The sequence below is a fragment of the Camelus ferus genome, chromosome 7 (assembly GCF_009834535.1).
Source record: "Camelus ferus isolate YT-003-E chromosome 7, BCGSAC_Cfer_1.0, whole genome shotgun sequence".
In the NCBI taxonomy this organism is placed as follows: domain Eukaryota; kingdom Metazoa; phylum Chordata; class Mammalia; order Artiodactyla; family Camelidae; genus Camelus; species Camelus ferus.
The window spans coordinates 4,211,038-4,235,267 of record NC_045702.1 but is presented as its reverse complement, the minus strand read 5'-3'; the positions used below and the strand labels follow the sequence as shown (position 1 = coordinate 4,235,267).

Below are 24,230 nucleotides of genomic sequence, written 5' to 3'. Positions count from 1 at the left end.
GCCTGCAGGGGGAGCGGGGCTCAGAGTCCTTCCAGGTTTGCGTTTCCGGCAGATGGTTGAGTGGTGGTCCCCCCTCCCCCGCCCTTTTTTTTTTTTTTTTTCATTTAGGAGATTAGCAAATGCTTTTGGAACAGATAGTAGTATTTTGGCATTCATTTTAGCTAAGACTTTTGGAATCCATCGTGCGGAGTATCTTGACAGAAAATGGGCTCGTTTTGAAATGAGATGTTAAGAGATGCTTCTGTCAGATATTCTCAGGAGTGGCAGTAGCTTTTCTAGACATATGCTATGACATTTTAAGAAAATTATATAATAATTTCCTAACCCCCCTAAAAAGTTCATGAAGTTTGGGAAGTAAGTACACTTCTCTGAGAGCCAGCTCTGAAATTAGAGCCTGCATATTTAGATTTTGGTTCTTTCTCTGTTCGTTAGCTGTTTGGCTTTGGGCAACTTAGTTAACTTTTCAGTGCCTCAGTTTTCTCATTTGCAAAACATGGATAATATTTACTTTCTTTGCAGGGTTTCTGTAAAAATTAAGAGTATAAAAGCACTTAAAATGATTAGGGATACACAAATGCAATTTATGTGTTAATATATGTGCAAGAACTTTTCCAGTAGAAACAAGCGTAATATTTTACGTTTTTGTAACTGCTTGCTTACCTGAAACTAGTGTTTGATTGTCAGTCATCACAAGGTCTTGTTTTTTTTTTTAATTTCAAGGGAATATTTTGAGACTTGATATTTTAGGACTTGGAGAGCTTATATTAAAAGACATTAATGGAATATAGAGGAGAGTATTATTGTCTAAACATGTGTTGATGACTTTGTGCTTTTAGGTATACCAAGCTTGGCTACGCAGGCAACACTGAGCCACAGTTCATTATTCCTTCATGTAAGTAAAGCTCCACCCTCGCTTTATAAAGGATTGTGTTTCTCAAAATTGTTATAAGCATTCTAATTCTGTTTTTCAAGGCATATTAATTTACTTGCCATCTTCTTTTAGAGGATTGTTCTGGTTACTGGGGAGTTATTTGACATCTGGTTCCCGAGTATTTCTGTTGGCTGTGGCTGTTACCCAGAAAAACCCCCACTTTCTATTCCTTTGGTTCTCTTCTGATACAGTCCTTTGTCACAGTCACTGGAGTTTCAGCTTGGGTGGTTGGCAGGGGCCTTCATGCAGTCGTAAATGTCTGAGCTGCTTGGAAGATGTAAATCTGGTTCCTGAAGGTTAATTTGTAATTTTAAGCGAGCACAGTTTTATTAACTTAGCACCTTGGTGGACTGAATGTCTGTTGTACTCACTGTATTGTATTCATTCTATCAAAAGACCTTTTTTTTTTTTTGAAATGAGAGACCTGATGACTGTTTTATTGCGTTCAAAAATGTTCTGTTTTTGTTTAAATTTTAGTCAGTAGAGCATGATAAAGGAAGAAACGTCCTGACATTTTGGGAAGAGTGCGTCCTGCCCACTCTTTATTCACAGGAGACCCCAGGGTCAGGTCGGTTGTCCACAGCGTAGTATTCTTCTCTGAAATTAAATTCTGGGTTATTATTTGGAGACAGTTTACCAGAGAGTAAGGTGTATCAGTCAAGAGTGAAGTGAAATTCTGCCTCTTAAAATGTAGCACTTGTAAGATTAGTTGTGCTTAGAAACTGTAAGCTGTTTCGGGGTCGGGGCGGTTGGATAACAGGCTCTCGTGACCAGCGTGGAACGTGGGCGCTGAGGTGGGTGGGGGGGGGCTGAGCTATTAGTTAGTATTTATTCGAGGGGAGACCAAAGGTGGGTGTGGGCATTCGGATCACCAGAAGTTGTATTCCAGCTTCCTTGAGGATATCTGATTGTCCTTGTTCCAGTGCCTTGCTTGCTGGATAGCTGGTCGTGGATTTGCTTTCCTAGATCTGTTTTGTTACCATGATGCAGTGCCCTTGCTAGTAGGCGTGGCTGGTCTTCTGCTTCCTCATTTTGAGTCCGTGATTTGGCGTGTCAGTTCGCTAGGGCTGCCATGACGAAGCACGGTAGACTGGACATCGTCAGCACGGAAATTAACTTCAGCACAAGATCAAAGTGCCATTGGGACTGGCTTCTGGCGAGGCCTCTCTCCTGGGCTTGCAGGTGGTGCCTTCTTGCTGTGTCCTCACGTGGCCTTTCTTCCTGTGCGTGGCTGGGAGCGAGAGACCTCTGGTGTCTCTCCCTCGTCTTAGAAGGACACCAGTCCCATGAATTAAGGCCCCATCCTTATCACCTCATTTGACCTGTATTACTTCCTTAGAGGCCCCATCTCCAGATATAGTCACATGGGGGGTTAGGACTTCAACATACGAATTTTGAGGGGACACAGTTCAGTCCAAAACAATTGGCATTCTGTGGGATAGATCAGTCTTTCGTGAATTTTATTATTTATTGTGAATGCCACAGAACTTGATCGTTCTGTGCTGAATTGATAAATTGGACTTTCTGATTTTCAAAGCGGATTAGATTTAACCCTGTTTTCACAGTGTAGCAGCTCTGAAAGGCTGACCTTGCACCTTTTGCTTTAATAAACCTGCCAGCAGCGTTCACGTGGCTGCCCCCGTTAACCTGTCAGCCTTAGTAGAGATGGGGATTGAAGCCCGTTATTAGCAGGATCTCACTCACTGTCAGAGGCACGGCAGCTCTCAGATGGGTGCTGTCAGAACCTTAGTGGTGGCAGAAGCTAGAAAGGAAAATGTCAAGGAGGTGGGAGTGAAAGAAGAGCTCTATTGTTGGCTGAATGTGTTTCAAGAGCTGGAGAAGCCCCAGGAGGGAGTGTGAGGTGTTTGGGCAGAAGTGGATGTGTTGGGACAGGTGGACGGCCCTGGTTCCCTTGGGCAGGTGGCCTGCTGCTTGTTTTAGTCCTGGGAGCTGAACTGTTTTTCTGGTTACAGAGCCTCCGTTCACAAGGTGAAGTTCAAGATGCCAAGTGGCTTCCAAAGAGAAAAGGTGGAGCTTTTGTGTATGTGTGTGGATGTGTGGTGAGTCTGGAACAAGGCTTTCTGATTCTGGTGGGTGCAGAGGGGAGGAACACCCGGAGTGCACAGGCCGAAGTCACACCTCCCAGCAGAGGGTGGCAGGAGGTCTGGTTGGGAATGGGGGGAAGGGCCAGGCGCTGAGGGACTTTAAACTGTCATCTTGAAGAATTTTCACTGTATTTTGCATACCAGAAGTTTTCAGGTTATTTCTGAGGCTCCCTCGGGGGCCTTGTCCCAGACCAGAGAAGCTCCGAGCCCTGTCCTCCTATTCCAGGGCAGCCCTGCTTGTGTCTAATTTACTGGGGCTTCTGTGCACAATTTGCTTAATTATTTGAAGAAAGGTTTTCTCTACTCGCCCCCTCCTTTTTTTTCCTTTAAATTATTGGAGTGTATTGAGAGTCACTGAGGAGTTTCAGGCAGAGGAGTGCATATATGTGGTGATCACATCCACAGAAGGAGGGTGTGGGGGGGCAGGAGGGGTCAGGAGAAAGTAAGCACATTTTAGATGTTCCATGTTTGAAGACTTCAGGGGTGAAGCAGGCAACTGGGTAGAAGGTCTGCTGCTCTGGGGAAAGGGATAGGCTGGAGACAGAGATTGAGCCCAGAGATGTTTCTGCTTTTTAATTAAATAGATGTATTTAAAATCTTTATTTTGGCCAAAAGAGAAAAAGAAAAATATAATAATATAACAAAGACCCATGTACCCACCACCCAGAATAAACACATGTTAACATCATTGCTCCTGGTAAATACGTGAATACAAGCACACATCAGACTGAGTGCCAGCCCTCTATTTTCTTCTCCAGGCCTTTCCTGCTTCCCCAGTGTTCCCTCCTCTGCTGGATGTTTCCTGTATCCGTCCACCCCTCATCCTTTCATTACAGATACAAGATACAAGTGACAATATGTAGTGCTGTTTTGTGAATTTAAACATTTTCAGAACGATATCATACTGTATGTAACTTTCTGCATGTGTTTTAAAACCCTCAGTATTCTGTTTTTAAGATGTATCAGTGTTGATATATACAGCTCCAGATCAGAATTATAATATGTGAATCTATAATATTTGGGCATTTTCCAATTTTCTCTGCTTATACAAAATGGTGTCGTAAGTATCTTATCCACATGTGCTCGTTTCCCAAGAGAACAATGAGAAATGCGATTGTTTTCATCGTTCAGGGTGCACCTTGTGAACCTTATCAGCTGTTGCCAGGTTGCCCTTCCCAGTGCTTGTAGGGACTTAACGCCCATCATCTGTGGATGAGTCTCTGGTTCTGCACATCATTGACAATGACTGATTTTGTTTGACTTAGATTTTCACCAGTCTAGTAAGTGTAAAACGATGTCTCATTTTATAAGTTTGCATTCCTCTGATTACTAGGAGGGTTGAGCACCTTTCATTGTCTGTTCATATCTTTGCCCATTTTTCTATTGCATTTTTTGTCTTTTTTGTGGAGTTACAGGAACTCTTTGCATACTCTGAATACTAATTTCTTGTAAATATCTTCTATTCTATGACATCTTTTTAAAATGATTTTTTAAATCCAGAAGTTAAAAAATTTCATGCAGTCTAGTTTTATAGTCTTACCTTTTTATACTTTGTTTCTATTTAAACAACGCGGTTATATTCCAAAGTCATAAAGACTTTCTGTATTTTCTTCTAAGAAAAGTTTAAGTTTATTTTTTTAAATATGGTGTGAGAGAGATCATTTTACTTGTTTTCCAAATGCAAGGCGAGTTGCCCCAGCACCATTTATTGAAGAGTGCCTCAGCAGTCATACTGAGTTACCGTATATGGTTGGGAATATTTCTGGTGTTTTTATTTTGTTTCATTCATGTATTAAAAAAAACAACTCTATTCCAAATTTACACTATCTTAAATACTGTTACTTTAGCGTGTGTCTTTATATCTGGTAGATCTGGTTCCTCCTGCTTTTTATTTCTCAGAATAGCCTTGGCTATTCTTAGGCCCTTAATCTTTATTATAAATTTTAGAATCAGTTTAAGGTCCATGAAAAATTATAATCAGATTTAGGTTAGAGACACATTAATTTTGTAGATTAATTGGGGAAAAACTTGGTATCTTCATGAACTGAATTTTCCTATCCATGAATATGGTATATGTTTTATTATTTATTCATGTTTCTTATGCTTTTTGGTAGTATTTTGCAATATTCTTCAAAAAGCTCATACGTACCTTTTGGTACCTTTATTTTTAGGTACCTTTATGTTTTTGTTGCTGTTGTGAATTTTTTTTTTAAATTTAATTTTCTAATTAGTTATTGCCAGCGTAGTAGGAATGCTACTGAATTTTTAAAGTTGTTTTTGAATCTAAGTCTTGTGCCCTGTCTTACTTGTTTTAATAGCTTGCAGATTCTTTTATGTTTTCTATGCAAACTATTGTACTATTGTGTTAACTGCAGATAATGGTTATTGTGTCTCTTTTCATGCCAATACTTTTTTTTTTTTTTTTTGCCTGGCGGCATTGGCTAGAACTTGGGGGTAGCAGGCGCTTTTGTATTTCTGACTTAAAAAATAATGATTTTAGTGTTTCACTGGTGATTACTATAGGTTTTTGTAGAAATGCTTTTTCAGGTTAATACAGTGCCTTTGCATTCCTAGTTTACCAAGAGGTTTTTAAAAATTTATTATGAATAGATGTTGACATTTAAGGCTTTTTGTATATCTGCTAAGATGATTATATAGCTTTTATAATTAAGCTCCTAACATGGTGAATTACATTGATACATTTTCAAATATTGAACAGTCTTTTATTTCATTCTTGAGGTAAACCCTACTTGGTTATGAAATATCAAGTACGTGCTAAATTGTATTTGCATATATTTGGGATTTTTGTATCAATATTCAAAAGTGAGATAATTTTCCTTTCTTGTACTAGTTTAATCCAGTTTGTATATCAGAATTTTACTGGCTTTGTAAAATTAATTTGTTAGCTTTCTTTTTCTATTCTTTGAAACAGTTTATATAAGTTAGGAATTATTTATTCTGTAAAGGTTTAGTAAAATATATGACATTCTTTTGGGAAACATATTGGATATTTTTATTTTAAAAATTACTATTGTCAACTGCTGTAGCAGGTGTTCTTAAGATCCAGAATTTATATCTAAATCTTTAGATGAAATCTTCCTTAGATATATGGTCCCTAATAATCTTCCTTAGATTGCCCTCAGATGACTTTTTAGCACTTGGAGAATAGCATGTCTTTTCTGGTTACACACATTCTATTTTTTAAAAAAAAATCTTCAAAATTTTTACATTGTTCTTTATTGAGTTTAATCTCATTAGTTTTGATTCATCATTACAGCTAACTGAGGTGTTTTAATTTTTAATTTGTTTAAATCATTTAAAACTATTTTTTGTCTTTAAAATATTTTATTTTGAAACAATTTTAGAGCCACAGGAAGTTGTACAGAGAGTTAAGAGAGTTCTATGTGCCCTTCTTCCTGTTTCCTCCAAAAGTTACATTTTACACAATTATAGTACAACATCATAACCAGGAGTTTGACATCAGTACAATGTAAGTGCAGTTCTCCGTCATTTCATCCTGTGTGTGGACTCCTGTAACCACCACTGCAGTCAAGATACAGAACTATCTCATCGCCACAAAGATCTTTCCGTGTTATTTCTTTATAATTACACACACCCGCCTCCCCTCCACCGATCCTGACCTCTGACACCCACTCACCTGTTTCCATCTCTATAATTTTGTTATTTTGAGAGTTCTTGGTATGTATTAGATATGAGTCCTTTGTCAGATGTGTGGTTTGCAGGTAATTTCTCCCATCACGTAGTTTGTCTTTCATCTTCTTCACAGGGTCGTTTGCTGAGCAAAAGTTTTAACTTTTGATGAATTGGCTTCTTGATTTGTTGAATTTTCTCTATTTTTTGTTTTACATTTCAGTAGTTTCTACTCTTTATTTCCTTTCATTTGCTTGCTTTGGGTTTATTTTTCTCTTCTAGTTCTTAAGGTGGGAACTTAGATTATTGATTTGAGACTTCTCTTTTCTAAATTTTTTCCTCTTGGCACTGCTTTAGTTACGTTCCACACATTTTAATATTTTGTGTTTTCATTTCATCCTGTTCATGTAGTTTTAGTTGCCCTGAGCCTTCCTCTTTGATCCTCAGATTATTCAGAACTGTGTTGTTTAGTTTCCAAGTGTTCGGGGGAGTCTTCTCGTTACCCATCTGTTGATTTCTGGGTTAATTCCATTGTAGTCCAAAAGCATAGTCTGTATGGTTTCAGTTCTTTAAGCTTGTTGAGCCTTGTATTATGGTCCAGTATTAGGGTTATTTTGGTCCCATGTGCACTTGAAAGCAGTGTGTGTTCTGCTTGTTGGGTGGAGAGCTCTCTTCGCGTTGGTTGGATCCTGTAGGTTGACAGTGCTATTGAATTCTGTATTCTTGCTGAGTTTCTTTCTGCTTGTGCCATCAGTTGTTGAGAGAAGGTGTTGAAGTCTGCAGCTATAATTGTGGACTTGTCTGTTTCTCCTTTCAGTTCTTGCTTCGTGTATTTTTCAGCACTCTTCTTTGGTACATACACATTTAGAATTGCTATGTCTTCTTGATGGATTGACCTTTGATCATTATTTAGTATCCCTCTCTGTTAGTGGTAATTTTCTTTGCTATAAATTTTACTTTTTCTGATAGCAATGTGTCCACTCATACTTTCTTTGATTAATGTTTATGTGGAATATCTTTTTTCATCTGTCTAGTTTTAACCTACATATAGGCATACCTTGGAGATGTGGTGGTTTTGGTTCCAGACCACTGTAATAAAGCAAATATCACAAGAAAGCCAGTCATATGAAATTTTGGTTTCCCAGTCCATTTAAAAGTTATGTGTATACTGTGCTGTAGTCTGTTAAGTGTGCAATAGCATTATGTCTAAAACAACAATGTATGTACCTTAATTTAAAAATATTTTATTGCTAAAAAATGCTAACCGTCACCTGAGCCTTCAGTGAGTCATGGTAGTTACATCAAAGATCTCTGATCACAGATCTCCATAAACAATATAATAATAATGAAGCAGTTTGAAATGGTGTGAGAATTACCAAATGGTGACACAGAGACACAAAGTGAGCAAATGCTGTTGGAAAAGTGGTGCTGATAGACTTGCTTGATTCTGAATTGCCACAAACCTTCAATTTGTAAAAAAAAAAAAAATGAAGTGTAGTAAAACAGGTATGCCTAGATATTGTTAAATTTGAAGAGAGTTTCTTACAGACAATACAAAGTTCGGTCATGTTTTTAAATTCACTCTGCCAGCATCTGTCTTTTAACTGGTGTGTTTAGACCACTTAGATTTATTGTGGTTATTGATTGGTCCTTTTTCTGTTTGTTCTGCTTTTCACTTCTCTGTTTTGCTTTACCTGACTTCTTGTGGATTACCTGAAAATGTTTTAGAACTTAATTTTGACTTATCTGTGGTGTTTTTGAGTGCTTCTCTTTGTGTATCATTTTTTTTTTTAAATTGAAGTTGAGTCAGTTTACAATGTTGTGTCAGTTTCTGGTGTACAGCATAGTAGTTCAGTCATACAGATTTATTCATTTTCATATTCTTTTTCATTATAGGTTACTACAAGATATTGAATATAGTTCCCTGTGCTACAGCTCTTTGTGTATCTTTTTAAGTGGTTACTGTAACTATTACATTATATACACATAACTTTTCTTAGTCTGCTGGTGTCAACACTTACCAGTTTGTTATAATAGTCTTGTATGTTTCCTCTTCACACACTGAGAAGCGCATCAGCATTATAATTTTTGCTTCAACTACCAAACAAAATTTAGCAAACACAGAAGGAGTAAGGAAATGTAATTGTCCATATTTGTACTCTTTTTATTGTTCTTCCTTCCTTCCTGATGTTCCAGGATTCCTTCTTTTATCATTTTCTCTTTGTTTTATCCATTCTTTTAGAGTAGATATGTTGGTTGACAAATTCTGTTAGTTTTGTTCATCTGAGAATGTCTTGATTTGCTCTTTCCAAACATTTTTTATTGACAACATTGTAAGCTGACTATACTTCAGTTAAAAATACATACTTACGGTAAAAAAAATTTCTTTTATTGAGGTATAGCCCATCTATGATGTGGTTAGTTTCTGGTGTGCCGCAGAGTGACTCAGCTTTAAATATATAGGCCATTGCAAGATAGTGAACTCCCTGTGCTGTACAGGAGGACCTTGTTGTTTATCTATTTTATAGATAATAGTTAGTTGATTTGCTCTTCATTTTTGAAGGATATTTTTGCTGAATACAGAATTCTGAGTGGGCAGTTCTCTCAACACTTGAAAAATACGTAACTTCCTTTTGGGCTCCCTGATTTCTGATGAGAAATTTGCTGGAGGCATTCAGAATTTTTTCTTTGGTCTTTAGTTTTTAGTTTTAGTTTTGACTATAATATGTCAGAGTGGATTTCTTTGGGTTAAGATCCTGTTTGGAGTTTGTTCAGTCTTAAATATTTAGGTTTGTTTATATTTATTTATTTATGCCAAATTTGGCAAAATTTTAGCCATTATTTCTTTGAATACTTTTCAAGCCCTACCTCTGTCTCCTCTCCGGGGCTGAGAATGCATGAATGTTAGATCTGTTAATATCCAGCCCGTATGTCCCTGAGGCCCTGTTCATTTTTCAGTCTATTTTCTCTTTGTTTTTCAGTTTGGGTAATTTCTATTGTCGTGTCTTCAAGTTCAGTGATTCATCTGTTCTTTTCTGCTGTTGAGTCCATGTATTGAGATTTTTATTTCAGGTATTAGGTTATTTGGTTCTAAAATTTCCATGTGGCCTTTTACCTTTGCTGTGATTTTGTGTTTCTTTGCTGACTGTCTTCTGTTTCTCCCCTGTTTCAGGTGTGTTTGTGGTTGCTCATGGAAGCGTTCTGTGATGGCTTCCTGAGTCTCGTTTGGCAGTTCTGCGCCCTCTGTCGTGCCGGCGCTCGTATCTGTCAGTCACCTTTTCTCGTTTCTGTTGAGATGTTCCTGGTTCTTGCTATGTTGAGAGAATTTTTGTTATTCAATGCTGGACATTTTGGGTATTATATTATGAGATTCCAGATCTTATTTAAATATTATGTTTTAGTAAGTCATTTCTGTTATTGCTCCAGCAGGGAGAAGGGGATAATGCCAGTTAGGAATTGAAGCTCAGATTTTACTTTGGGCCTTGTTGACACTCATTTGGGGAGGGGCTCCATGTTACTGCTGATTGTGGACCAGAGTTCGGGCTTCCCCCCAAGGCCTCTGCAGGTACCATCTGGCTGGGATGGCAAGGGGTGCCCTGCTGTCATTGGTGGAATTCCTGATGTTCCACTTGGGCCTCCTGTCATAACCCCAACATGGAGGCAGTGGAGGGGATGGAGGTCCTGGTTCCCCATGTGGTGTCTACACTGCAGGTGGGGGCTTGTTTTCCTGTAATGTTTGGCTGGAGTCAGGCAGTTACTGTGTAAGTTTTCTGTGTTTCCACTGTCCCTTCATCTCCTTTGGCTGGAGAGAGCAGGCTTTCTGGGGACATTTTTTATTTGCTCCCATTGGTGTTTCTGGGTTGTTGGCTTCCCTGGCACCTAGTGTGGGATGCATGAGACAAAAAGAAAACTCAGGAAGTCACCACTGTGTAGTTCCTCAGGTCCTGATCCCTGGCCAGTCTGCCACATTCTCTTCACCTCTCAGCATGTTTTTGTTTCTTTCAAATATAAAGTCTAGGGAGTCTAGCCATGCTTAGTGGGAGGAGCAGGGAAAAGTATGTTTATCCATCTTTCCAGAAGCAGAAGTCCAGATTTAATTAACTTTGAATGGGTAATACATTCATGTGACAGGCAAACTGAATGGTATAGAAGGAAGTTTCAGTGAGAATTAGCTTTCCTCCACCCGTTTCCCCCCTTAGGTGGCGACAGCGTTTCTGATTTCTCGTGCTCCTTTCTGAGGTAGCGCTGCGTACACCAGCAGACACACACAGACATGTTTTTGCTGTGGTGGTGTACTGCATGCGCTGTGTCGCATCCTGTTTTTTTTCTCATAACACTGCATTTTAGTGAACCTTCTGGATTCATACAAGAAGAACTTCTTTATCATTTTTCATGGCCTCATGCTGTTCCAGTGCATGGAGATGCCATGTGTATGTAACCACTTGCACTGTTTAGGTGTTGGTCCTGTTACCTGATATATTTATTTTCCCTTCCATCTTAGTGTCTTCTGCACATTTCTTGTGTTTTCTGTGTACACCTGAGTCAGGGTCCTGTGTAAGCTGAAGTGTGTTGGAGACAGCTGCTGGTGACTGAAGTCTTCATTCTATGATAAGTCATATGTATACTCCATAAGTATTTGGAGATACTCATTACAGCTGCTTTCCTAGACTTGGTTCTCCATCATGTTCACAAGGGCTCTTTGGTCCACAGCTTGCTTTTCATAGGTGTCAACAAAAGATTTTGGGTATAAGCTCTATATACCCTTATTCACTTTCATGGGTTTAGGTGCTTCCACATAACAGTTAACAGAATCTATGCATGCTTTGTTGTTGTTATTTCTAAGGGGCACTAAAACACAGGTCTACTATGATTTGGGGTCAGAGTACTTGTATCTACCTTTTGGGAAAGATGAGATTTACTTTGTTATCATTTAAATTTTTGAGCGTGGTAGTTTCATTCTCACTAAATTAGCACTTTTTCTTTAGGGTGGTGATTTTTTTCTTTTGAGTAGAAATATTGCCCTCAAATTCTTGGTGAACTTGAGTAAAGTCATGAATTGAAGAACCTTTTTGCCTTTGTCTCTTGATAGTCTTTCATGTTCACTTGGCAGTTTAATTCTAAATCCATGCATAATTTAGCCTGTCCTTGCGCAGAGGGTGGAGTTGGCACTTGCACTGATAGGCTGTGTGAAGATTTTTGAGGTCTGCCACAGGCCATCTCACCGGGGGCCTTCTGAAGTGCTAACTGTGCATCAGATGATCCTGCGCGGTGCCTGTCGGTGTGCCACTCCGTGGCGTGGTCTGTGTTCAGAGATGGGTGCATTTGTTCTGCAGATTGCCTTAGTACGTTTTGGCCCTCCTGACCTTCCCAGCCCCATTCTCAGCCTCGTGGTCCTGACATGCCCACTGCTTCTGCCCTGGATGCTTTCTCTGGGCTCCGCCCCCAGCATTTCCACGTCACGCCTGCTGCCTTAGTCCTGCAGAAATCCTGTCCTTTGGATTTGTGCCACCTTCTGTAAGTTGAAAGCTTCTGGACTAAGTGCGGCAGTGAGTTGGAGTCAGAAGAGGAGGTGAGCAAAGTGATTTCTGTCCTGTACCTCTTTTTTTTTCCCACCTTTTCAAGCTATTATTTCAAGATGCCTTTCTGAGGACAAGGATTAAAATTCACTCCCTTAGCTTTGTTGCTATTCTTCATTTCTAATAAATTGGGAACTACAAATAATCTACTTTTAAAAATAGTTGTATATGTTTACTCATTTGTTTTGGAATAAATTTGATGAAGATGAGTTTATGGGAAAGCAAAGTGTGACCAGGGGTTAGGAATTTAAATGGAAAATTGAATCTTCATGAAGCTTTCCACATTTCATTAGATGTTAAATTCTACAGTGAAGTTTCATATGATTATTAACTATAAGTATATTCCTAAATATCATGGTTAAACTGTTATTAAAATAATATATCATAAAGCCATTAATATTTTTACATAATACAGTTGTTTGATTATTGAATTTTTCTTGTCAGATATTAGTCAGCAACCTCAGTTTTTTCTTTTAGTGATTTTGTAACAAGAATAAAAATATATTTTAAATCTATGTGACACAGTTTTATTAAAATGACTTGAGAGTGTATGAGCATTTTTCAGTTTACTTTCTTCTTTCACATTATATTTTTAATTTTGTCTCCTTCTACATTGTATTTTAAAATTTGGAACCGATTGATATGTGCTTTTCACTTCACTATCATGAGGGATGTTTTTTCAAATGAAACTGAAAAATTTAGTAATTCATCTTTTGTCAGTATTAAAAGCAGACCAGCTAGGCTCCTTTGTGCCACACTAAAAATAATACCAGAACATAAGAAAGGTTTCTGTATTACTTTATGTGCTCTGTGATAGCGTCTTTTCTGTGAACACACTCAACTCCAAATAAGACCCTGACATTGAAAATTTACTTGTACATACACAGGGGTTATATTATGCTTCCTTGATCCTTGAAATGAGTATGGATGCTGACAGAAATCTTTGTGCTGTTCTCCCTAAGGTATTGCCATCAGAGAGTCAGCAAAGGTGGTTGACCAAGCCCAAAGGAGGGTGCTGAGGGGAGTTGATGACCTGGACTTTTTCATAGGGGATGAAGCCATAGATAAACCCACGTATGCCACAAAGGTAAACTCCCCACCGGGATTTGCTTCTGTAAGTGTATCACCAAGAACAGAGCAGTAGGATGAATCATGCAAAATGGTAGATTTCATAGCAATTGTACTTGTGAGCTGTGTATTTTATTCTTGTGTTGGAAAAGAGGTTTTGTTGTTGTTGGTTTTGAATGGGGTATTTTTCAAAATTGAAGTATAGTTGATTTACAGTGTTGTGTTAGTTGAACAAGGTATTTTTCATGTGGGGAATCAAGTGAATTTACAAAACCCCAGAATGCAGGATTGACTCTGGGAATGCTGGGCTTCATGTGAGAGCAAGACCTGCTTCTGTGGAAAATTGCAGGTTGACTCACTGACCTGTCAGATGTAGAAGAGCTGTAGACTGATTAATTAAAAAGAAGCACTAAAGTTACTTCACTAGACGTTTGTTCTAAAAACCCCCAGACTCCAGATGGAACGGTACCGTGGCTTAGCTGTACTTTTCCATCTGTTACTCCACTGTTAAGATGATACTTTGTACTTAGAGATGTGAAGTAGAATATAAACAATAATATAACTTAATATTTCTGGTAAAGTGCCTGTTATTTCTTTACATAAATTAACATTCACCCAGTGCAAAGGACCTGTTTTCTCTAATAACTCAGTCTCTTCTGGGCCAGTGCTTTTAAACTGTTGCTCTTACTGACATGGACTGAAGCTTGACATAGTTTGATTTCTCTTGCTTTAGTGGCCAATAAGACATGGAATAATTGAAGACTGGGATCTAATGGAGAGGTTCATGGAACAAGTTATTTTTAATTTTCCCTGAGCTGAACCTGAGGGCCATCACTTTTTGATGGTGAGTAACTGGGACTGAGAGAAGAGCCCTGTGGATTCTGGGTTGCTTAGATTTTAAACCCAGGATATTCTTCCCTGGGGAGTTTTTAATTCCCACTAAAGCTCTTTGTATGAGTTGGAGTGCTTTTTGGGCAAATAACAGAAGGCTCAACCAAAATGTCCAAAACCAAAGAGGGCTTATTATCCCACAAAACAGGATGCCAGTGTCAGGCCACTCAGGGCTGGTTACTTGAGCAGCTCAGAGATGGAGGTGAGAACCCAGCCTAATTCACTTGTTTGGCCTCTTGTGCTGGTTCCCCTCAGGCCCCAGGGTGGCTGCCCAAGTTCCTGTACTGCCTCTTGGTGTATTTGTGTTTGGAGTTTAAATTAAGACTCCCTTCCTCAGAAACTTCCCGGCAGATTGGCCCTGTCCACCCGCGCCCGGCGTGGGCCCTAGCCAGGGGAATGGAATTACCTCGGTACGTTTAGATGGGTCAGGATTCTCTCCGGGAGCTGGTGAGGGGCCCGCGTCTCATCACCTGGCCCCAGGAGGGTAAGTGAGCTGAGTTATGGGCCCTGATATTGTGGATGTAATTGATCTTGTTCAGATGAAATAAAACAATACAGAGAAATGAAGTGTCTCTTGGTTGTGGAGTCTGTTTTCATTGTTCTACTCAACATCACGTGTCCTCCCACGAAATGTTCTTTTTAAGTTAAAATTAATTACATGTATAAAACACTTACTTTAAGGAGAGCAATTGCATGTAACATAAGCTGCACATTAAAACCTACATAATTTAGCTTTGCATTTTTTCCATGCTAGTGCATTGTCAAATGGTCCCTGATCCAATTATATAATTCTTTCTAATGTTAAATATGGAATATTCTTTAGAATTATCTGGCTTAAAATATGTTAAGTACAAGGCTGTTATGGTAGTTAGTGGAATCTATATATTTTGTGTCTATTAAATCAAGTCCTTGAAAGTGCTCTGATCTTTTTTCCTGGCTGTATCTTCACAACTAGGAATTGCCACGTCCAAGTACTGTGTTTTACAGGCCACTGTGTATTTTCTCTCCTGTGTATCTACGATGGTTTATGTAAAATACATGGAGCCAGGAAACTGACAGTATGTCTGAGTGGCTTTGTCTTTACAGCCAAAACAAATTACAGACTCCCACCTGCCATGCTTGGCATGTTCCCTTCTCTCGTACGTCACATAACTACCTGTTGGTAGGACTCCAGGCATGGGCCTGGGGCCCAGCTGCCTCTCTCTGCCTGCCCCATCCCGCTCTGCTCAGAGGGAGTCTGAGTCTTAGGCCCGTGGAGCAAATGCAACCACCAGGACACAGCCCACAGGAAATTTTTCCTACCAGAAATTTTTCTGCTCTAGCTGGCATATACAGCGCAGTACAATAAAACCAATTGCTGGGAAGGAATTGGAGGTGTTTGGTATGAATATGGAAAAGCTTAAGTCCTTTGCCAAAAATGAGTATCTGAAGTGAATGTTCAAAAATAATAGTTTATTACATTAAACATAAGAAAATATTGTGTTACATGTATTGTACTTTGAAGTTAGCAGGTGTGTTTGCTGCATGATGTGACAGAGGAAGTTATGAGAAGGGTGGGTTTATCTCAGGCTTATGTCCTTCGTCATCAGTTAATGGGATAATTGAAGGGGAGTGAAGCAGGTACAGGGATTTGTGGCCATGTCCAGAAATTCATTGAAGACATTTACTGAACCACTACATCAGCTAATGGCTTCTTGGTGTAAAAGAGTCTAAAAGTTTTAAATTAAAGTTCCCTCAGTAGCCTATGAAATTGTCCCTTCTGACTGCCATGACAGACATCTGCACATCCATGGTGGGAATGAGCTCAGTACGGCTCATGTTTTTCAAGAAGTTTCAGAGACTCAACTCATGTTGGTCACGTGGACTAAACAGATAGCAAATGGGAACCACACTCTTTTCTCTAATACTGAATTGCCCAGAGTTCAAGACAGAATCATATATTCTAAAGAACTGCAGTGCTCTTGAAGGGAAATTGAATTGTAACTGTAGAGGAGATTTGCAAACTTTTTGAATATGAATCAGGGGAGGAAGAGCAAGCAGCAGTGCTGCCCAAGGATGCTGGGAACCAGGAGCTCCGCCGTCCGCCCAGAGCAGGAGAGGTGGACGTCCCAGCTCAGGGATGGAGGATCACCCTTCCTTCATCCTTTTGTTCCAATCAAGTCCTCAGTAGCCTGTGTGCTGCCCACCCACATTGGCAAGGGCAGGTCTCCTTACTCAGTCTGCTGCATGCTAAGCTCTTCCAGAGACACCCTCTCAGACACACCCCAGAAAGAATGGTTTACCAGCTCTCGGGGTACCCCTTAGCCCAGTCAAGCTGACACATAATATTCACCATGACATGTGGCTTGTCCTGGCTTACCGCAGTAACTCCCTGGTTCATGAGGGTGGCTCAGACCTGCTCTGTCCTGTACACTAGCACTGGCCGGTGTGGAGCTGGACATCCTTGGCGCTGCTGAGTCTGTTACTGCTGGCCCGTGTTCTTCCCATTTTCAGTATATTGTCATCTCCACTCCTACTTGCCCTTCCTTGAGGATTTATGTTTTTAAAAATGTTTCTTTACTGCAGTTATGGAGAGGTTTGGGACTGGAGCAATATTAGTTGCATGTGTTCAGCTTGCTTTCTTTATCCAGAAATATGGATTGATTTTTATAGTACTGACTAATTATTCATTTTTGAATTAATACTTGATGATATTTTACCATTATTATGAATAAAATGCTTATGTAACTTGCATTCATGTGAAGTTTTAATCATATGCTTCAGTATTTAAAAAATAAGAAAAACTTGATATCTCCAATTTAGATCTCGTTATATATAAATAATGGTTTTTGGAAGGTTTTATTTAAATTAGTCCTCTAAAGGAACAATTACTGGTGGTAAACATAGGAGAAAAGGAGGATTGAGGAAAACATAGATTTATGATTATGGTTCTGAGAACCCAGAAGAATGTGTCTTTAATAATGCTGAATTTGATTCAGGAACCAGGAGAACCTAATTTTATTGTAAACATTCTCTTAATGGAAGTGTATAGATTTTAATGTTAGTTCTTCACAGATGGTGAATTGTTTGGCAGCAAGTACTAAAGTGTAAAAATCAGTGATTTAAGCAAGTTAAAGGTTTTATTTTTCTTAAAGTCATTTGTAGCAGGGAGGGCAGTGCTGGTATGTCAGGTTTCTGGTGTCATTAGGGATCTGTGTGCTCTAGTATATTTAGCATATGGCTTCCATTCTAAGATTGCCTTAGATCACAAGTTAGCTGCTGCAGCTCCAGTCATCACCTCCATATTCCAGGAAAGAAGGGGTTAAGAGCAGAAGTGGGCCTACTACATGAGTCTACCTTCAACCTTGTAAGGAGCTTTCCCAGAAGACACATCCAACAACTTTTGCTTCTTATTGGCCAGAACTTACTTAGCCATCCCTGTACACCAGGAAGTCTGGGAAATGCTGTTTTCTGGGCCTGTGATTGATCAGTGGTCTGTCATTAAGGCAGAAGGCAGAATAGATACTGGGTAGGGAAATTGCAGTGCCTGCCATAATGATGTGACTACAGGTATGAAGACAGTGGCAGATCAAGAATTCAGCTGTCTTCACAACTGTGGTTGGATATGGAAAGTGTTGTCCACGTTACAGAGCCAACAGGCTAGGGAAAAGCCACACCAGGATGTGCTGCAGCTTCTGCCCTGGGCTGATGCCTTTCTTGTTAGCTTCTCCGCCTGTGGAGAAATAAACCAGGAAGTTGTACTGGGAGTTTCTGTGGCCTTCGCACACAGGCTGTAACCCAGGGTTTCACAACTCTTGTAAAGATTTTTTTTTTTTTCTTATTATAGAACTATAAGTGTGATTTAGAAAATTTGGAAGATGCTTGTGGGGCTTTTCACACTCCTATCCCATTAACATAAATATTAACATTTAGTATAGCTACATTTAATCTTTTCACTCATGTTTTTATATGATTTTGCATTCAATATTGTGTCCTCCATCCCCTCCCCCCATTTTCTTGCATGGTTTTCATAATCCTCATTTTAATGGCCATACAATCATGTATCCAGTGGTTGTTTCCTGTCTGTTTAGCAGCCCCACTATTTTTAGATGTTTACTTTTGTTTCCAGTTTCTTGGTTTTGTAAGACATAACATAAAGTAATCTTTGCAATTTTTTCTATATTTAGAGCATTTTTATATTAAGAATATAAAAATTATATATATCATTTGGGGGTCCAGATGTGTTAATAATTTTGAATCTCTGGTATACCATTTCACACTGAAATCTTCAATGTACAAGAAGCCACATTATTTGAACTCTTAGGATTGATTAATATCATTTTTGATTATTTGACTTTTTAATTTGCAGTTTGAATAACTTTGATCTTAAACAGTTTTTCATGTATTTATTAGTTGTATTTTCTCCTTTGTGAATTGCCTATTCATGTCCTGGGTTTTGTACATATCAGTGTTTTATTGCTTTTATTGTTGCTATGATTTCTTTGAACTTTATTCTACTTAAATTTTTCTTTTGTGATAAAATGCACATACCATAAAATTTACCATTTTAACCATTTCTGAATGTACAGTTTGGTGAGTTGAGTACATTGACATTGTTGTGCAACCATCACCACCATCCATCTCAGGAACTTCTTCATCTTCCAAACTGAAACTCTGTCCACATTAAAGAATAACTCTCTTTCCCCCTCTCCCAGCCCTAGCCCCCACCATCCCCCCTCTGTCTCTATGACTGTAACTATTCTGGGTCCTCATATAAGTGGAATCATCCAGTATTAGTCCTTTCATGACTGGCTTATTTCACTTGGTATAAGGTCTTCAGGGTTCAGCCACATTGTAGCATGTGTCAGAATTTCCTTCCTTTTTTAGGGCTGAATAATATTCTGTTGTATGTATGGCCACAATCTGTTTATGGTGTGAACTCTTTCATATAACAGATAAGAATTTTTTGTCATAAGCAGATACTTTTTCTCACTTGATTTTTTGTAGGTTATGTTTTTGAACATCTATAATTGTAAATTTTTATGTAAGTAAACCTACTTTCCTTTGATGTTTATATATATTTTTCATTCATCTGGGATTTATTTGGAACATCACTTGACACTGAAATTAAACCCAGGAAGAATCCAGAGCCAGGGTTAATCTACTTCTTGTTGGAATGTCTTCTATAGGCTCACTTTTTGTTTTAAACCAGGCAGGCAGGAAACATTGCCTGACTATGCTCCCACTTTGCATACCTTTCTAGCCTTCCTCTCTTCATCCTATTCCCCCCTCTAATCAGTTTAAATGTTATGTTTATAAAATTAACTTATTAAGGTGCTTGGATTCCTCTTCAAGGTAAGAGAAGACTGTAGGTCTCTGGAGTTAATACATGCAATTTCTTCTGGTCTGAGATATATTGTTGATATTACAGTTGATTGTTGATATATTCAGCACTTGCTAAGTGCCCAGCCCTCTCCCCACCAAGTATTTGCATGAATTCACTCACTTATTTAATCCCACAGACAATTGTGGGGTAGGTAGTTATTAGGCCTGTTTTTCAGGTTGATAGGAGGTGCCATAAGGAGATATATTGTAACCTAAATATTGGAATCCACAGCTATTCTTCATGTGCTTTAAATGAAAGAAAACTAAAAAAATCTGATATAGTAATCACTAACACAGTGCTAAATGTGTACTGGGAACATTAAGGTATTAACTAATTTGATCTCAGCCCCTTGAGGTAGGCACATTAAAATAAGTAATGTGTTGTTGAATGACTTTTAGATCACTTACTTACAATCTGCTTTTGATGACTTTATTATTTCTTGTCTATGTCTTAAGATTGCTTTCTCTCTCCCATTCAGGGAGTGTATTGATTCTAATCAGAGTAATTAAAACTTACTTGGGGCATGATGTTTGAGCTTTGTATCAGACAGGAGTATAAACTAAAGCCCCCAGCTAGTTGATAGCCAGATTTGATTATTTGCTTGAAGAGTTAGCATACACACAGCACAGAATTCAAAAGGTGCAGTAGGATTTCCAGTGCAAGAGTGTCTCCTTCCCACTTCTGTGTTGCCTTCCAGATCCCCTTCCTGGAGGAAACCAACTTTACTGGTGCTTAACCAGCAATAATTATGTGCAGGCACATGGATTATACATAAACTTGCTTCATAAAATGGTAACAAAATTGACATACTATGGTACATTTTGATTTTTACTTTAAAAATTTTAGAAATTATAATTTGAAATATATGAAATTTACCCACTTAACACATTTTTAAATGTATCATTTGGTAATGTTACCTACATTCATATTGTGGTGTAACAGGCCTCTAGAACTTTTCCATCTTGCAAGATTGAAACTTTGTGCCCATAAACAGCTCCTCATTTCTCTCCCTCATACACCTTGTTTTTTTTTTTTTTAAATAAACGATACTGAAGAATGTGTATGTATGGAGAGGCCTCTTTTCATGTAGCAAGTTTATAGTAGAGATTGTTTCATATCTGCAGACACACTGCCCATCCTTTTTAATTGCTGCAAAGTGTTGCATTTTATGGATGTGGCCTAATCTGTGTAATCAGTTCCTTGTGATGTGCAGTTATGTTGTTTCTGATCTTGGAAGCTGTGCTGACTGCACGCCTCTCCAAGGCACCTTGTTTTAGATGTCCCTTGGCTTGACAATGGAATTTGATTTGTCTCATAGTCTTTGCTCAGAGACTTTCTCTTCAGTAGGTGAGTTTCTCACTGGTATGCTCTGATGATTTTAGTAATAATAATGCACTTTCACTGAGTACGTTCCCCATGCCAGGTGCTGCCATGAGCACTTTGTTTAGACTCCTGTGAAGTCAGTGCTAATTATGCATGGAGAGAGGAAATCACTTTCCAAACTTGGTAAAATCGAAGGTGGGGTGTAGCTGGGCTGATTGGAGTTGGAGCTCTCCCGTTGCCCGTGCTGAAATGGCCTGGGCTGTGTGGCAGGTGTGTGTGGTCCCAGCTGCTTTTCTGGTGCTGTGCTTTCTGGTTTTAGTGTGTTTTATTTATGTATGGATATTTTAAAACTCAGGCTTGGCTTTCTCTTTGGTTTCTATTGGGTGCATATTCGTTCTGATAATTGGTAAAACATATTTTAACATAACTGTACTTTTGTATAAGATATTTACCTGTATTTGTTTAGGGATGATTACTTCCTACTGTGCTTAGTGACCACGTTGGTACATTTCCACATTTCTTACCTCCTCCTCCTTTCTTCTATCACCTGCTTTTGATTGTTTATGTTAGTGAACTTACTCTGATATTTATGTTTATGACTTTATGTTTACTGGTGTCTCTGCTGCTCTACCAAGAAAACAATATCTTTTGATTCCATGACACAAGGGCATCAGTGTCTTTATATTTTCCTCCTTTCCATCTGTGCCTGTCAACTTGATACTACTCCTGTTGTTTTAATTTATAATATTTACATTCTGTTCTATAGCTATAGATTCTCCCAGAAAAGAAAAGCATTTATCCCTACATCTTAAATGGACTACTTGCTCACTGTAAGTCTTTGGCTGTACTTTATGCATTCTTATTATTTGGCTAAAGCTTATTGTCTGATGGTTAATTCATGAAGGGTTCATAGAAACCAAATTCTCTCAAGTTGTTGTATGTTTAAAGATATTTTGTTTTTGCAACAGACTTGATTGGCAGTGTGGCCAGATATAGAATTCTGGGGTCATATTTTCCTGCCAGAAGACTCTACGTGTGGCCCCGTTGTCCCAGTGTTCGTGTGTAACTGTGCTGATGGCCAAGACAGGCTGCCCTTTTCCTGCTTTAAGAGTATGTTGCTCTGCTCAATAAGCCTAACAAAACACCATAGGCTGAGTGGCTTCAACAACAGACAGTTGTTTTCTCACAGCTCTGGGGGCTTTAGGTCTGAGATCAAGGTGCCGCCAGGGTCGGCTTCTGGTGAGACTGCTCTTCTGGCTTGCGGACAGACGGCCTCCTTCTCACCGGGTCCTTGTGTGGCTCTTCCTCTGTGTGTGAGTGAGAGAGAGCTCCCTGGTGCCTCTGCCTTTTCCTGCAGAGATGTTAGTGCTGTCCTGTGACCTCACTGATCCTGGATTACCCCTCTAGGGGCTTCATCTCCAAACACAGTCACCTGAGGGTTGCAGCTTCAGCATAAGAGTTTTGGGACACACAGCTCAGTATATAACAAAGGGTAATGTGGATTTATTTATTTATTTTTTTGTAAAAAGGCCCAGATAATTTTTATTTATTCTTTTTTCTTTCTTTGTTTTTTTCTCTTTTTTTTTTTTTTTTTACAGCTTAAATATGTGATGTAAATCCATATTTATTAACATGGAAAAATGTTCAACATATTGCTGAATGACAAAAAGCAGGTTATTTATTTTTATCTTTCTGTAATCCTGTTAATTTCCTCCTATTAGATAATAGTTATTAGTTTAAATAGACATTTCAAAAAATTCAGATATCTATGTCATGATTTTCATCTGCTTTATTTTTATATTTTTCTGGGTACATGTTTTTTATCTGCCACTTGTTTTTCCTATTTTCTCTCTCCCCTCTCTTTTTCTATGAGTGTTTTTATTTGGTGTTTGGCTGGTCTCTGTGTTCCTTCCTCGTCTCTGCGTGAGGGGTGCTCCGCCCGGACTGGCTGCGGGCGTGAGTGCAGGCCGCCGGCGCGGCTCACGGCAGGGGAGCGCTGCCTCCCCTTGCCGCCTGGGGGCGAGGCTCCCGCGGCTGCGCTGCTCAGGCTGCTCTGGTGCCAAGCAAGGGCTCTCTGCTTTTGCTCTTCTCTGGAGAACTGGATATTGCCTGGTATCTGAAGTCACTGGTGTTCTCTTTCCATGTCCTCACTCATCTGGTCTCGGTGGGTGCAGCTCGCGGCAGGTCTCGTCAGTTCCAGGGTGTCTGGGTGTCCTGTTGGCCCAGGTGGAGCCTCCTTTTCTGTAACTTGTTCTTGTTTTGGGGGGATTAGTAAGAGCAGAAGTGTTTAGAGAGGCTTTGCTCTCTCAAAGATTTTAAACCCCACAGCCAAAATGTCTTTAATCAATCACTCTGGGTGTACTCTGTCTGTCATATTAGGGAGTTGTACAGCATCTTAATGAACATGCTTTTAGATTAACTTTTTTGTTGTTCTGATGTAATTACATGAAATTTGGGTGAACACTAAATATAGTGAATATTTCCTTACAGACAGAACCTCCCCTGAATACACCAGAAAATAGAGAATATCTTGCAGAAATTATGTTCAAATTATTTAATGTACCGGGACTCTACATTGCAGTTCAGGTAAGGACAAGTGACTTTCATGATTCCCAAGTGACCTTAGTTGTCTAATGTGGAAGAAATGGTGATTCTAGAGGCCTCTGTAAGATTGTGTGGTGTGGTTTCCTTTCCCATGCACTCAAGTGCACACGAACACGTCCCATTCAGGTCCGAGCTCAAACACTGTACAGAGCAATTTCTGTGATTTATGTTTTTACTGCTGGTGTAGAGTTTGTCCAGCTTTTGTCTGTTTACATTCATTAAAATCTAAGGTATCCTCAGGAAGACAAGATCAAGATGTAGGTGTGGTTCTTTGGCTTTTTTTACTTCTGATCATAAAAAAGAAAATATACTATAGAATCTGTTAAAACAAAACAAATGCCTTTTGAGGGCTGCCCCTTACAGATCTGGGCTCCTGTGGTTCTGTGAGCTCTCAGAACTTCCCCTGAAGCTGCTTGTTCTTCGTGGGGGGTTTTGTTGTTTTTAGGTGTAATGTATCTGCCACTCTATATAAGGGAATTGACTGAAATTTGGGGGAATAAATGATAAAATTGTTTTCCAAAATGCTTCCTGCATATTCTATTCCCTTCCTTGTAGGAAAAAAGAGGAGGAGTTGCATAGATGATTAACTTGGAAGATTCCACATGCTGTGTCCTCTGTGTGGTGATTCTCAGTAGACAGTGATGTCTTAAAGGCTCTGAGAATGCCTACATTAGAAAACTCTGTTTATTCCACCACTTCCAAATTTAACCAGAAAT

At 39.1% G+C, this 24,230-nt stretch overlaps 1 protein-coding gene across 1 annotated transcript in view; it reads left to right on the top strand.

The window, feature by feature from the left end:
- Nucleotides 1-24,230, top strand: part of ACTR3B (actin related protein 3B) — a 62,100-nt gene that overhangs the window by 16,904 nt on the left and 20,966 nt on the right. Inside the window, 4 exon segments of the mRNA XM_032483050.1 lie at nucleotides 837-892; nucleotides 13,226-13,350; nucleotides 14,065-14,175; nucleotides 23,401-23,496. Coding sequence (XP_032338941.1) covers nucleotides 837-892; nucleotides 13,226-13,350; nucleotides 14,065-14,175; nucleotides 23,401-23,496 — 388 coding nt within the window.